This window comes from Topomyia yanbarensis, chromosome 2, assembly GCF_030247195.1.
Source record: "Topomyia yanbarensis strain Yona2022 chromosome 2, ASM3024719v1, whole genome shotgun sequence".
NCBI classification, from domain to species: domain Eukaryota; kingdom Metazoa; phylum Arthropoda; class Insecta; order Diptera; family Culicidae; genus Topomyia; species Topomyia yanbarensis.
In genome coordinates, this window is record NC_080671.1 from 331,503,811 (window position 1) to 331,520,805 (window position 16,995).

At 37.2% G+C, this 16,995-nt stretch overlaps 1 protein-coding gene and 1 pseudogene across 1 annotated transcript; one reads left to right on the forward strand and one right to left on the reverse strand.

Annotated features, from left to right (window-relative positions):
* The first annotated feature begins 467 nt into the window (after positions 1-467).
* LOC131680592 (uncharacterized) lies at positions 468-11,584 on the forward strand (annotated as a pseudogene).
* A 4,120-nt stretch (positions 11,585-15,704) lies between these two features.
* On the reverse strand, positions 15,705-16,427 carry LOC131680593 (uncharacterized). Its single transcript, XM_058961306.1, has 2 exons — positions 16,239-16,427; positions 15,705-16,178 (listed from the first exon to the last, which is right to left on the reverse strand). Exons 1-2 carry the CDS (start codon positions 16,425-16,427, stop codon positions 15,705-15,707), a joined length of 663 nt encoding a protein of 220 aa, XP_058817289.1.
* Between the last annotated feature and the right edge of the window lie 568 nt (positions 16,428-16,995).

Consider the following 16,995-nt stretch of genomic DNA (forward strand, 5'->3'; position numbering starts at 1 on the left):
GTCAAGTTGGGCACCAAAATCCAGGCACCAAAGTTTTTGGTGCACACCCTTTACCAACGGTGGCGCCACCTATGGAAGAGTAGCGAAACCTTCAGGCACCAAAATTTTGGCGTCAAGTTAGGCACCAAAATCCAGGCACCAATTTTTTTTTGTGATTGCCATTTAATTTAGATGACAAACATTGTGGTTGTTAACAATTGCGGTTTTCGATTGATTGACACCGGTGTAGTGGAGTGCACTGGTTTTGCCCTTTCTAGCAGAAGTGTCAATGGAACATACCCAGTTTTCTGCACTTCTGCTAGAAAGTGCAAAAACGGTGCAGTTTCAGTGCACTCCACTACACCGGTGTCAATCAATCAAAAATCCTGAATATATGCTATGAAAAACCGAATATGCATTTTATGAACTTCAAAATTCAGCTGATGATCAGTAAGGGTATGTAAAATGCGATAAAAATCACCACGAAAATGCCTCATGGTATGTCACTTTTGTTCACATGTTTTGTATTTGTTTGCAAAATATGCTGTAAAAAATTAAACCCAGGTGTGCGGGGTCGGGACTCGAACCCAGGTACGCTGCGTATAATGTAATCGATTTACCAACTAAAGACATATTTTGTGGTTATTTACAAAATATGCTGTAAAAAATCAAATCCCGTTTATCTCGCCCTCAAAATCCAGCAGATGATAGATTAGGGTGTGTAGAATGCGATAAAAATAATCATGAATATGCCTCTTGGTATGTCCCCATACAACTTTTGAGGATTTTTCTTTTGCTTACATATTTTGTGGTTGTTTGCAAAATATGCTGTAAAAAAATCTAATCCCGTTTATCTCGCCCTCAAAATTCAGCAGATGATAGATAAGGATGTGTAGAATGTTTGTAAAATATGCTGTTTACATATTTCGTTTTGCTTTTTTTATTTCGATTATAGAGGTTTTAATATTAAGATCATTCGCCTCTTCTGGTTAAAAAAATCTCTTATGCACAATTTCTAACCCTATGTGCGGACTATGGGGACTCGAACCCGGGTGCGCTGCGTATAAGGTAATCGATTTACCAACTACGCTACGCCCGACCCTAAAGACATATTTTGTGGTTGTTTGCAAAATTTGCTGTTTATATATTTTGTTTTCCTTTTTTTGTATTTCGATTATAGAGGTTTTAATCTTATGGGGTTTTCGATTGATTGACACCGGTGTAGTGGATTGCACTGGTTTTGCACTTTCTAGCAGAAGTGTCAATGGAACATACTCAGTTTTCTGCACTTCTGCTAGAAAGTGCAAAACGGTGCAGTTTCAGTGCACTCCACTAAACCGGTGTCAATCAATCGAAAACCCCATTAAGATCATTCGCCTCTTCTGGTTGAAAAAAAATCTCTTATGAAATTTTATTAACCCTATGTGCGGGGTCGGGACTCGAACCCAGGTACGCTGCGTATAAGGTAATCGATTTACCAACTAAAGACATATTTTGTGGTTGTTTACAAAATATGCTGTAAAACTCGTCTTGAAACCAGGAAAATTTAACCAGCGACAATAGTTTTTCCTCTTGTTTAGTGCTAATCCATGATATCGGAAGTTGTACGAATACAGCGCACTACTTCCGACGAGTTTCCATTGTTTAGAATCAGAAAAAATACGACTGTCGCTGGTTGGATTTTCCAGTTTTCAACTGCAACCAGAATAACATATTCCGATAGTCATATATCAATAACGGAATATGTCCCGTATATGTGAGATCCGAGAACAAGCCAATATGAAGATATCACCTGTGAAACCTGTACCTGTGCACCATGGTCGACCCAAACTATTGCCCTCGTTGCGGATTGAATTTGCGGCCACGGTACAACCAGAGACTAATTGAGACGGCGGACTGACGATTTACCCGTGGCTCAAGAGGTAGCTCATGTAGTAGTAGAGGGTCCCTCGAAATGTCAAACAGAAAACGCGTGGATAATCGAGGATGCTTTGCTTTTCTATTGTAGTTTTTCTGGCTAGTTACAGGATGTGTATTTTGTATAACCGAAAAATATTTATATGTTGTAAAACAACCAGTGTATCAGTTCCTAGATTTTCCGGATGTCGCTTTCAACTTGGGAGATTCATCATTATCATGATCTAATGAGCCAAGTCCCACTCCTAACAACAATTAGTTTTTCTGACCCTGACCGCAAATCGCCTACAACAACAACAATGTACCGTTGACTTACCCAGAATCATCCTCAATTTAAGGTTTTTCGGATATTTTTATTCTCCGAAAGTTTTTGAAACATATTTTGCAAACATTTCGTAGTTAACGAGCAACGGATGTCATGCCTTACCCATTCCCTATGCGATTATAGAATTCAGTACCATATTCAAATCTCCCAGTCCCAGATCATTCCGTTCCGAACCTAGGTTATCACCCAAGTAACAATTGAAGTTTTAAAGCACGCTACAAGTGCAATCTAAGTTTTATCAGTGGCTACAAAACTATCATAAAACCGCAATTGTTACTAGGGCACTTTCTAATCGAAGGCAACACAACGGACGGAACATTAAGGCTCAAGGTGTTTGTCATATTATCCGAAAAAGCTGTGTGTTCTGTGCATCGTAATATCCCGGTCATTATTATGCACATTTTTTCGGAATCGGTTCAACTTTTATGACGCACACGAACTGCATGTCATTGTCTCCACAGGGTCTAATATCTCAAGGAATGATAAGATGCCCATATTATGCATCGGATCACCTGTTGTTAGCATATCCTTTACCTCTCTTCAATTTTTTTTTCAATTGTTTTCGGTGATGTTGCGTAAAAAAATTGCAACACACTTCTGTAGAGAGTACACGTAAACAACAACAGGTGTATCCTAGCAACGAAAAACAAACAAGTGCTACCAACTTTATAAGCTTGAAAGAAAATGACACCAAATTAGTTTGTTAAGATTGGCAGAACTGAAGGGACCGCGCTAGTCCTACTACTTCAAAAGATCTAGTACACCGCGTACCGTAGAATTTCGAGTGTTTCTTCGTGAGTTGGTAGTCTCGATTAGTCTCTGGTACAACCGTGACCGAATACCCCGTTGGCAGCAGCGGCAGCAGCATCAGCAGCATGAACAGCAGGAGAAGCAGCCACCGCAGCTTCAAAGGGAAGCTGAACTAATGCGGCAAATCGAGCAGCTGCAGCAACAGCTGCATGTGCTTAACATACGGCAGCAGTAGCCGCAGCAGCAGCAGCAACCGCAGCAGCAGCCGCAACCGCGGACGCAGCAGCAGCAGCCGCAACAGCAGCAGCAATAATATTAGAGAAAAAAGACAAAAAACAAAAAAAAACCAAAAAAAGACAAAAAAACGAGGTCAAGGATCCAGACACAAAGGCCCTTTTCAGGGCCACCCAATTGGTTATTTAAGAATTTGAATTTTTTGGTTTCCATTTCTCGACAAACATATGATTACGGCTTAAAAGCCAACTGTCAAAATTCTCTTTGAAAGAAAATTCCGGAAAAACCGTTACTGGCTAAACACAGTTCATAGCAGTTAATGAAAGAGAAAACTTTTCTCTTTTGTTTACTACCAACATCTGTGACTGGCGAAAAACGGTTTGTCCGGAATTTCCTTTCAAAGAGAAGTTTGACAGTTGGTTTTCAAGTCGTAATCATATGTTTGTCGATATTTGATTTATCATCGAAAATGCCGCTCTATCCATCTAACCGATTTTAAATCATCTGACTGAAGCTCGTTCCTGATTGGTTCCCGTTAATTTCATGCACTGAGCTGCAAATCTGGATCAGAAAGAACTGTCATTTCAGTCGGTTTCAGCAAGTCCACTTGTCAGATGTCCACAGACTGTATGTCAACAGCAGGAGAGAAGGTGATTATTAGGATCAGCGTTGCCAATATTTTTTTCAAAAAAACTGGGACTTTTCACGAAAAAAACTGGAAAAAACTGGATGCTCAAAAAAAACTATCTTTGCCCTTGTAATGTTTAAATCAACAATTCAATTAACGTAATTTTATGTAAACACGCATGTTCCATACCTTTTACTGAAAATTTGAACCGGTTTTTTTGATATTGTCCAAACTAAAAAAAAATATATTAAAGCATTCGAATTTGATTGTAATCGTAACAGTTACAGTCAAATTTTACGGTTTGAATCTACACATCTACAAAATCCTAAATTCAAGACCATTTGCTAAACTTGAGCATGCGCTTAAACCTTTCTCACGATACCACTATAGCAACTAGCTGAGAATTCAACAAATGTTCATCAAAATATTTGATGCAATGTACTGCCACCTTTGTGCTTGAGTAAAATTTATTTGAAATCGAATTAAAGGGTACATTCCCGAACCGTTTTACTCACAAGTGGTATAGAAAGAGTTCAGGTTACGGTGGATTAATATCTTATTCTGGGGCACTCTGAATCATCCCATCGCTTGTTGGAAAATTCTTTGAATCAAGTTACAATTTGTGAGAAAAAACTAAATAAATGGATATTTAAAAAACTGGATAAAAGAAAAATCTTCAAAAGTTGTATGGGGACATACCAAGAGGCATATTCATGATTATTTTTATCGCATTCTACAAATCCTACTATCTTCTGCTGAATTTTGAGGGCGAGATAAACGGGATTAGATTTTTTACAGCATATTTTGTAAACAACCACAAAATATGTCTTTAGTTGGTAAATCGATTACCTTATACGCAGCGTACCTGGGTTCGAGTCCCGACCCCGCACATAGGGTTAAAAAAATTTCATAAGAGATTTTTTTCAACCAGAAGAGGCGAATAATCTTAAGATTAAAACCTCTATAATCAAAATACAAAAAAAAGGAAAACAAAATATGTAAACAGCAAATTTTGCAAACATCCACAAAATATGTCTTTAGGGTCGGGCGTAGCGTAGTTGGTAAATCGATTATCTTATACGCAGCGCACCCGGGTTCGAGTCCCCATAGTCCGCACATAGGGTTAGAAATTGTGCATAAGAGATTTTTTTAACATCAATGAGAAGAACAATTTTTTATTTACTGAACAACATTGAAACATTTTATCGGAATATTAGAAAAATTGTAAACTTTGTCTACGAGTCCAAATTCAACATCCTCGACTCAAATGGCTGTTGTTTCGAAGGGAGAAAATCGAATTCAGACCAGGACGTAAAAGCTTTATAACAGCAGCCAAGCGCAGAGACAGTGAACTTTTTTATATGGGGTATTCTATATCCACTAGAAGTGCTAGAAATGTGGTCTTCATTGCTGGAATGATGATTCAGAATGTGTATTTTAATATGAATATCTTAAAATAAATTTTAAAACAAAGCTTCCATAAAATGGTACTTTTACTAAGAAATGGTGGATATTGGAAATCCGTTCAGGAGAAAAACCTAAAGGATAAGGCGTGCAAAAAACGTTTAGAGTAAATTTATAATTGCCCCTGTGTGCCCCGTTTATTAACTGATTAGAAAAATAAATAAGAGTATTTGTGTTTGGTTATTGGCTTTCTCAGTCTAGTATATATGTATCAAACGACTTAATTTTTGATTAATAGATGTTTCGGTCGTTTTGGCGACCTTTTTCAAGGAAAACTACATTAAAACTATATTTGCTTAGGTGCTTGTTTTACAATGTTGAATGTGAACTCACTTCACTCATCTGTCTGTCGCTATTGTCATGTATACGACCGAAACGTCGGATATACAAAAATTAAGTCGCTTGATGCATATATACTAGACTGAGAAAGCCAATAACCAAACATAAAACACCCCCAGTCGTTCAAAAAAGTTACAATCTAAGAGTATTTGGATGAAAAGTGCGAAACTATCACGATTATAATGAGAATGATCTTAGAAACTACTATTTAGAAGAATGGGATAAAATTTAAGTTGAATACGCATAAAAACTAGTGGTCAGCATTCCAATACGATTGAAAACTGTAATTACAAAGAAAAGCTACCATATTGATTATTTACTATAGAAATTTCAATTGATTTTTGAAAAAAATATGTGTAATGTACGAATATGAGATTGCGTGTATATTTGACTATCTTTAGAATAATGATTATTTTTGAAAAAATGAGCATTTGTAGTACTAAGATAATTATAGTATCTTCCCAATGCTATCTAGTAAACTATTTCTACATAAATAAAATGTCTCGTAAACTAATTTTTTACTTGTAAAATGCATATAAGCATTCCGTATAGCGGTGTACGAAAATGAGATTGTGTCACTGTATGAAAAAGGATATTTTAGCATGGTGACCGTTATAAACCTTTCGGCAGTCGCGCTAGTGCACTGAGTGCACGCTGCTCTGAAAATCGTTTTAGAGCAGCTGCGGGTGCTCGTTTAGTGCAGTGGCGTAGCCAGAAATTTGGTTTGGAGGGGGTTTTGATGAAATTTTTTGAAAAAATGCTAAAATTTAATATGAGTTTGATAAATTATTGAAAACTCAACAGTAGTCTAACAGATGTCATTTCAGTCTACAAACAAGAAGGATCAACATGGAACAGTTTTCAAACCTCTATAGATTATTTTCTTATATAATATGTCAATGAAGTCAAAAATTGCGATCTTTTAAAGTGGGATAAATGATCTAAAAAATTTTCAACGTTCAAGATCACCTAATATAATAATCCTTGACTTTGAAGGTTTGACAACTTCGGGAAGTTATCAACATAAAACAGCGCCTGCTTTGATATAGAAATTTTAGTGATTAACTCTCATAGAGGTAATTATGGTGAATTAATTTTTCAAAAATATTAAGAGACATGGTGCCTTCAGCAAAGTTTTCGATAATGTCATTTCAAACAATTTTGTTGAAAATATGAAGGCTACACGAATTCAACATATAGGGAATAAATGGACTGGGCCTGCTATATTTCTTCTTAGTGAAGAAAAATTTAGGTGAAAACTATTTTTTTCTGCGCTACGGATAAAACTGTTTGAAACAATCATTGCGAGTTGAGAACACAAAACCTATAACTAAATTATGGATGGATGGAACTGAAACTTGCGTTTCGACTTCATCTCATCAGAATCCGACACTAACTTGGTGGGCGGACTAAGCTAGCTCCGAATTGATGCTAGCTCCTGAAAATGGAATCACTCTTTGTGTTTTTGAGTTCTTTTAATATCTGGGAATTATTTGTTTTAAATCCAGTTCCCTTATTTTTTTTGTAAGCTTCAAAGGCACCTTGAACGCAATGTGAATTTATTATTTAATTACCGCAGAAGAGATTTATCAAATACAGTAATTTCAGAATAGCTTGTTGTAAAGGTTTTCTACTACTATATTTCGATACTCTGAATATGTGGGATATTTATGTCTTTGACAAAGTTGTTTGAAATAGAACTTTCGAAAACTTTGCTGGAGACATTAAGTCTCGACCCAAATTTGGTTGAAGAGTAATTCTTGTCTATAATTACTTCTAGGAGGATTAACCGTCAAAATTATTCTATCAGCTGATGAACAGTTTTACGTTTTGAAATTCTTCAATGTTACTTAACATCGAAATTTGGCAGTTTCGAATGAATGTGATCGTGACCGTTAAAAATTTATCGAGCATTAATTTTACTTTTCTTTATTAGTCAACCTCACAACCTGCAGTACTAGAACGAAGTACACAAAATTTTAGTACGCCATTCATTGCATCCTGCTAAGAGGCTATTCATATAGTTGATAATACAACAAAAATTCAATGCTCATAAAACCGATCCTGACCTGCTAGAGACAAAATTACATCAGCTTTCAACTAGTTTCTGAAATGTTATTCTTGTTGTCAACCATATTGAATTGTTGTCTAAACTCTACACAATCTAAAAAAATACATTTTCAGCAAATGTTGAAATGTATGTAAGTTTTCGGTAAACAAGCTTATGTTTTATATGCAATCAACCTATTCAAATTTAGATTCCCATTCGAAAAATTGTCTCTAATCCATATTTTGAAGCATCTTTCCAAAAATGAGCTCATAATAATTCAGACAGTTATTTTATTTTACATTGAAGTAATTTGACAACTATGGGATTTTGGCTAAGAGATAAGTTACAAGATCCCCTTCCCACAATTTTCCAAAAGTTCTCATGACGCTTTAAACACAGTTCTCAATGTAGTGATCAGAGAATATTTTTCCAAAAATATTTTGTGGAATATTACATTAAATTCGTCAGCATCAATTTTTTTTTCAATCCAATTAATTTTGGTTTGGGGGGGGGGGGGGGGGTTTAACCCCCAAATCCCCCCCCCCCCCTGGCTACGCCACTGGTGCTGTACGAATATGAGATTGCGTGTATATTTGACTATCTTTAGAATAATGATTATTTTTGAAAAAATGAGCTATTTCTACATAAATAAAATGTCTCGTAAACTAATTTTTTATTTGTAAAATGCATATAAGCATTCCGCATAGCGGTGTACGAAAATGAGATTGTGTCACTGTATGAAAAAGGATATTTTAGTATGGTGACCGTTATAAACCTTTCGGCAGTCGCGCTCGTGCACTGAGTGCACGCTGCTCTGAAAATCGTTTTAGAGTAGCTGCCAATGTTCCAGATTTATCTGGAATCTTCCAGTTTTTTCCTAACTGAACAGACATTTGTTCAAGCCAGACATTTTGCCAGATTTTTTAAATTTTGCCAGATTTTTCCAGATTTTCTTAATTCTACGTTACACCACAGAGGAAATGCCATTATGCCAGATTTATCCGGCACAGCTAGAGTTTTTTGAAGCTTCCAGCAAAAAGATAAAACTCTCATTCTACCAGATTTTTAAATTATAGAGATTGTTACATACAATTTTTGGAAATCTGGGTAATATTTTCCAAAACAAAAATCGATTGATGTTCTATGAAGACCAAAATGTATGCCAAATTCCGATGACTTTGAGGTTGCTGTTAAGTGACAGATTTTTCCAGACATTTTTATTTGAACTGCCAGATTTTCTTTGAAAAATAGTGACAACCCTGAGCGGGTGCTCGTTTAGTGGACCATTTGCGGTTATGTTCGATATTGCTTGTGGCACTAAAAACTGGATTCTAACCGCGCTGTGCACTTAACATTCTTCTATTACATTCTTCTCATAGTCTGGTTAGTTCGACTTGTCTGTCTATGGCAGTACCATCTTTATCACTTAAAATACATATGTTTCGACAGCTCGCAGTTTTCAGTAGCAGTTTGATCACTCGCACTTTGAAAGTGCGGAGTCCAGGTTGGTGCGAAGTGCGCAATACAAAGGCGTTTTGTTTATGTTATAAAGGCTAGCGTAGAGTGAAGCCAAATCAACCTATCGAACAGTCAGATGGCTATACCTATCGTGCAAAGTAAACAGACATTCTGCTTTAGGAGAACACGCAAGAAAAGTATTAGTGTTGAGAGAAATAATATATTTCATATAATAAAATAAAATATTTCAATCGTCTAAACAATAAGACACTGTATTCAATTTATAATACTTTTTTGTAAAAATGTAATTTAAATTACATGGAATAGTATTATGAATAAATTGCTATAAGCCACGAAACAGTAGGTTCATTTTAGGCAGTGTTGCGCATTCCTCTGCACGGGACTCTATAATACCTCAAACTAGTTCGATATTGTACCAAGCAATGGATAATCTGTTGCAAATTAACCATATTGAAGATGGTTTTTAAACGCTTGATGCAATGGTGCATTTATGCGGGTTATGTATCGTCTGAATTGGGGATAAGTTTAATTAAATCCACGCAAACTTTTGAAGAACTAATGAAAACTCCGTAGAAAAGACCTACAGCAATTTGAAGATCTACGGAAAATTTCGTAGGCTTGACAACCCTGTTTGTCATTTGTTTAATATCCCTCTAAGAGCACCCGCACCAATGCGTTGCTAGTCGGACTGCTATAGCATGCTAGATTGACATCATTCGTTACTATTTTGGTTAACGACCGAGTTACGCACCGGTCGTTGCTATCATGGTTGTTATTTTATCTTTCCCTTTTCGCACCGGTAGTTGGTAAATAAAGTTGCTACCCGTAGGTAGAAAAAAATAATGGAGAACGCGGATGTCTTTCTTGAGTATTTTACTGATTCGAGCGATGAAGAAAATCATTTCGCGGAACAAATATTGATATACGCATTCAAATTCAATCACCCGAAGAAGCCGAGGTGGTTCCCAACCTGGAAAACGACCGAATATTGACCGACGAGCAGAGGAAGGTGCCATTCGATTGTTCAAAGATTACTTTTCGGAAACACCTATATATACGGATGAACAATTTCGTCGACGTTATCGGATGCATCGTAGATTGTTTTTGAAAATTAAAACGAAGATTGAAACAAACGAATACTTTATTCAAAAACCAGACGCAACTGGAAAATTGGGACTGACATGCATCCAGAAATGCACGGCTGCTATTCGTCAGTTAGCATATGGATCACCGTCGGATGCAATGGACGAATACGTTCGAATCGGCGAATCTACAGCTCGAAAGTGTTTGATGGAATTTTGTCGCACGGTTGACACAATATTTAGCGATGAATTCCTACGCTCACCCACGCGTTCAGATTTGAAGCGTCTACTTAAAGTCGGAAATGAGCGAGGTTTTCCGGGTATGCTGGGATCGTTAGATTGCTGCCATTGGCAGTGGAAGAACTGTCCTACTGCTTGGGCAGGGCAGTATAAAGGTAAAGAGAAGAAACCTACTATTGTTCTTGAAGTGGTTGCATCGTACGACTTATGGATATGGCATGCATTCTTTGGTATGCCAGGATCAAACAATGATATTACTGTACTGCATAGGTCCCCTCTATTTCAAACCTATATAGCGGCAAAACACCATCAGTGAAGTATGAGGTTAATGGTCACACTTACAATACCGGGTACTATTTAGCAGACGGAATATATCCTCCACTTGCCACACTTGTGCAAACGATAGCGTCGCCCGTTGGCCAAAAGCGCAAGGTATGTTGTAGTCTATACTTTGTTTGTCTAGAAAGAAAAATTTTAAAAGACGTTAATGAACACTTAGTCCGTATGTATGTCTCATTCCTGAAAAGTTAAATTACAACAAATGATATTATTCGTGTAATAAGAATCCTTGTAACTGCATTTTTGCCTACAAAAATTATAGTAAATAGTCCATTTTACTTATTTTATTTGTTTTTTTGCAGTACTTCGCAGAAAGACAAGAGTCTACTAGAAAAGATGTGGAACGCGCCTTCGGTGTATTGATGGCACGGTTTGCCATTATAAAAAATCCGGCTAGGTTGTGGAATAAAGAGGATTTGAAATCTATTATGCGCACCTGTATAATTCTTCATAATATGATCATTGAAGATGAACGGGAAGATTTAACGTCATACGATATAGAGGAAAGCAATGTTCATGAAGTAGTGAGACCAGTTGATGATTTTACAGCGTTTCTGGGTCGATACAGAGAAGTACATAACACCAGCCTTCATCATCAACTACAGAATGACCTGATTGAGCATCTTTGGAATATGAAAGGGGATGAAGAGTAGTTTTATATTCACTACACTACTAATTCATATTCTTGTATGTAAAATTAAATCTTTCCACAAATTCACACATCTTTTTCATAATTTATTTAACATGGCTGAATGAATTAGCATAACTGAGCCGCGATTCTTTTTTTATTTTTACAGTATGCGCAAAAAACTAACGCTGATTTAATATCTATTGGTCGGATCGTGTTATCATGTCGTTCGCTGGCGGAGGAGTATTAGTTGTGTTGCCTGTCGCAGCTTGGCTTGGAGACAATTCGTCGCTGTTGTGCTATCTTATGACAAGCGCCATTTAGCACTTTTCGAGAAAAACGATTTTTAAAGTTTGAGATTGAATATCTTAAAATTTTTAAATGTTAGAAGCTTTTTGGAGAAGGCATTCGATGCTTCTATCTTTTCTGAAGTAAACTCTCGATTTGTGCGAAGATCGGTTGACTATATTTACAGTTTTTGCTTAAAGTGTAAACCAAAGTCGCTCACATACGTGTCATAAGTGTGTATTGATGATAAAATATGTATGACGTGTCACAAATGTGTACAGAAGATTTCATATAAAAATGAATTATAACTGATTCGTAAAATTATGCGTTATAGATCACTATGTTCAATATTATACTTTTCCATGCGATAGCAGCAATATCAGGTTACAAAATGATGGTATTAGAACACAAAGTTTTTCCAATTTTCCTCCTTTATTCAGGAAGAACAATGAACAAAAATTGGTTTCATTGACAATTTAGAGACAATGTATATCAAACAATGTTATTGTTGAAAGGTGACTAGACGAAACAAATGTTCTTCTTGCATAATCCATCACTACATTTCGGTATACTTTCCACAACAAGTAGAAATCTCAAAAGGAAATTTGTTCAATAATCATGAATATATAAACCAACCATTGGCAGAAAAAAACTACGGTAGGAAAAGTTTTGCTCCCGAGACAAGAACCTAGGTAATGCTTATGGTTGATCTGCATAGGAATTACCTATGTCATCAGAGACATCTGTTGGCTTGCTATAAGCTTTTCGGCTTATAGCAAGCCAACAAACTAAGAATGTTGTCTCTTTTTTCTTTGTCATAAGATAGCACAACTCGATCACTCGAGAAATTGGCGCTTGTCATAATCGTGTTTCGCTATATCTCAGTAACCCAGCAGAATTTCAAAATTCTGAAAACGCGACCGTATGGAGATTTTAAAACTTAGTAACATGGCATATCTAATGCTGATTTCGTTTTTCAATCAGAGTTGCTCTAGGTTCGCTCGGAGCTGTCACTTTTGTATGGAAACTGTAAACATTAGAGCGAACCTAGGGCAACTCGATTCTAAAACCGAAAACAGTATAACTCAGTTCACCCCAAAATGGCGTTTGTCATAAGATAGCACAACAGCGACGAATTGGCATAATCGATGTTACTTTGCTGTTGGTGAGGAAACTGATTTCCTGGTACGTGTATTCTTGAATGATCGCGTACGGACCTTGATACTGATGCTTAATTTTAAATGTATGGTAGAAGGTGGAAGAGAGTCAGTTTCCCCATGTAGCTAGAATTCCCTGTTATGTCACCATGGGACGTGTTGTCTAGAGAACATGAGTGTCATTTTTTATTGGTCCAGCTGAAGGCATGAGTCTAGGTTGCTAGGACCGAGGCTATACTTCCAGACGTAACCGTTTCTTGATCGCACGAGTGGTGGGATAATGCTTAAGACCGCATTTGCAAGTTTATAGGTGCTACAACGTTTATTTAACTACCCGGGTGTTTTAATGTTGGCGATACCGCGGACATAAGTATATGTAGATGTTGCAATTGCATGATCATGAACACGGGCGCGTGTGGGTTCGCGTTTGTAGATTTGTGAATGCTATCAGGATCATTCTATCAACGGGGACTATCGTGCTTGGGAGATCGCGGGCGTAGGCGTGCGTGAATGGTCGCGGAGGGCTGCCAAAGATAATAATTTAAGGTGTTGTTGAAGTTGATAATCAAAATAAAATGATCGAAAAAGAGAAGGGAAATGAAAAAAATGCTCCGAAGCGCAAACGTTATCGTCACACAACTGAGCCATGTGAGCCGAAATGCACAACTTCAATTCCACACTCTGGTGACGACGAGAACAACGAAGAAGTCATTCGCAAGTACAAAGTCAGGTGTAGCTGTTGAAAAAATACGTTATTTCCATCCGCGGTTTTATGATTTTTCACATCATTTGCCACATCCTCATTTTCTTACCTAAATGACGTCAAGGGATTGAATGTATTATTTGTGTTACCAATTTTAAAATAATTTGCAGTATTCACAGACGTCAAAGAAAAGTTGGACCACTGATTTTGTAGGCGTGTACATTGTTTTATTGAACCTCGAATATAGTGATCTATCGTACTCCTAGATTTTATAAACATCAAAATAAAGTAATTCAACAGCAGTCAATAGAAGTATTGTAACCTTAATATGAGTTCAAGTTTTAAAAAATCGGCCGAGAATGCACTGAGAAATGGGTGTAGCATCAACTTATAGCGTTTTCGTTTTTTCTTGGTGCTACACCGGTGTAGTGCAAAGAAAGAGATAGACTGACTACACCCAAGTTTAAATGAGTGTAGCACCGGCTACACCGGTGTAGTGCACTGTCAAAAACAAAAATGCCATTAGTAACATGACAAGTTACCCGGGGCACCAAGAACCGTCATAGGTGGCAAATGATGTCAAAACGATTTGGACGTGCTTCTGCAAGTAACTTTGCACCCATATTAACATATTTTTCGTCATTTTAAAATCTTAGTGTTATCAGATTAATTGGAAATTTACTGTATGCCGCACTCCTCTACCTGTATCTATGGAACCGGATCTACGAATTAATAAAAACTGTTTAAACTAAGTTTAAACAAACCGGTTTAGCCAGCCCCGAAAAACTTTAAAGGCATTATCTGACACACACATACACAGCCATACATACATACACACAAAAATTTTCCGATGTCGACGCACTGATGTCGAATGGCATGTGCCACTTGCTTTATACAAGAAAGGTAACGAGATACCTGGAAGTATTTTTTCGCATTCCTTGAACGTTACTTCATATCATATTAAACTGAAAAATACAGAAAGTGCTCTGGAGATATAATATTTTGAGAAATCAATATCACTTAATTCGCTGCAAAAATATCAATGGGAAAGTGGGGTTTTCCAGACAGAGGTATATGTAATATACACCCGCTCGAAGGTCTGTAGGAAACGAAACTACAGACATGCCAAAATCGCAATCTTCTCGGATAGCCAAGCAGCACTGTTGGCATTAAGGTCGTCGAAATGTGAGTCCAATCTGTTTTGTGAGTGCATCACATCTTTACAACAACTGGCAACTCGGAATAAAGTGATCATATTCTGGGTACCTGGCCACCAAGGAAACAATGGTAACGAAGTGGCTGATGAATTAGCCAGGCGTGGTTCATCAAGCTTGTTTGTTGGACTAAAACCATTTTTTTGGTATATCTATCTGTGTAATCAAACTAGAACTGTCAACTTGGGCAAGAGACCAACTACTAAACGACTGGCGTAACGTAGGAGGCGCTCGACAAGCTAAGAAATTCATAGATCCAGATACAACGAGAACCAAAAAACTAATGGATCTAAAACGAAAAGCTTTACGTATAATCACAGGTTTATTTACGGGACATTGTCATGCTAAGTATCATCTGAAAAAAATGGCAAAAGTGAAGATGACAACTCGTAACTACGAGCCCAAGAGCTCGGAACATATTCTTTGCCGTTGTGCAGTACTATTTCTTCGAAGGGAGCGATACTTCGGAAGGCATCTAATGACGCCTCACGAGGTATGGCATACCTCTCCCAAACGGATCCTCAGCTACATTAATAATGTACTACCCGATTAGGACGACACGTGTGGACAAAAAATCGACTCGCTCCCAACTACATTGGATTCAGGCAATTTGTAACGACTTTCGTGGTAGTTTAAAGTGTGTCAGCGTCGACTTACGTGCCAAGTATAATAATAATGTAGTAGACGTTTCCACAATTATATTGAACATGAGCTAATGAATCATAGTTTGGACAATCGAAAAAGATACAATCGCACCACTAGGTGGAATAAAGCAGGCTTTTTTAAATTAATAATACTGCATTATATTTATAAATCATATGATGTAACGGAAAAAAGAATAAGCCTATAAATACGGCGAAAAAAAATTAATAATAAATAAATAAAATATTAAAAATCTCCATCAGAATCAGACTCATCTACAACATCATTATTTTCAATAGTATTCTCTACATCCTCCCTATCATCGTCTAGAGGCTCCGGTCTAGGCTCCAGTTCGTTTTTGAAAGCCTCTTTGGTTTCGTTCAGGATCCTTTTTTGTTCCAGCAAGTAAAACTCTCTTGCTGTTTCGTTTAAACCATTAATATCCACAGACATAATGGCGTGGTTTGCCATTCTGCTTAAGGCGAGTGCCTTTTGCCTGCAGTACATCAGTCGTTCCTTCGCAGCAATAGCCAACATATTCCCCGCTTTCGCTATTTCACTTCCGACGTGATTGGAGGCGCATCCTTGGCTCAACCTTTGCGCTTTACAGGCCTTTTGACCGATAGGACGGTCGGAAGATGAAGGCACTGGATCTGGCAGATCTGTTTCGCCTCTGGCCAAATCAATTTCTGCATCTAACCTTTTTGGAGTGGGTGATTTCTAAAACAAAAATAAAAGCAATAAGCAAAAATAATGGAAGCAATAATCAAAAAGACGTACCTTTACTGTGTGATACTGCTGCCATTTCGGGGCACTTTGCAGTATGCTGTAGCAGTGCATTAAAGTAAATGGAGTCTTCTCCGTCGTTGCAAATAGTGCAATCGCTTGTTTCAAAAAATCCTCAGGAGACGCCCCACTTTGGCAACGGTTCTCGATTTGGGCAACACAACCTGCAAACTTGCTTGCCATTTTACTAATGTGATGCCATCTAGCTTTTATTCCGCTAGGGGCGCGTAGTTCTGGATTACCCGGAACGTGATTTTCGCTGCATATCTCCAGAAAACGATCAAACACGCGATCGTAAAGCGTTTTAATGGAATAATCCGAGATGAACACGTTGCTATTCGGGTTGGCAAAGCATGCTAGATTGCCAACTTTATTCGTCATTATTTTGGTTAACAACCGTGTTACGCACCGGTAGTTGCTAACATGAGCTAGATACTTGACACTCTTTTTTATATACTTTAATGAAAATCAATACTATTTATAGGTGGCCTTATCTCAGTTCACTATTTCTTATTACGCGTTAAAATACTGGACCTGAAAATTATATTCTGTACAAAAATCATTTTTTAAATATATGTGACCAAAAAGACATCTTTTAATTCCAAGACAAACTTCTGATTTCTAGATTTCCTGATGACTAATTAAGGCTTATCAACAAAGTAGAAACATTTGAAACGTTATGATTAATTTTGTTTATTTGACCTCATTTTATCTATTGTATTCATTTCATTCTTTGTATGCATTTCGATCA

Excerpts from the sequence above, each read along its gene's own strand:
- LOC131680593 (XM_058961306.1), bottom strand. The coding sequence starts at position 16,427 with ATGGCAAGCAAGTTTGCAGGTTGTGTTGCCCAAATCGAGAACCGTTGC. Across the intron at positions 16,179-16,238 it reads AGCAGTATCACACAGTAAAG|AAATCACCCACTCCAAAAAG; the intron begins GTACGTCTTTTT and ends TTTTTGTTTTAG.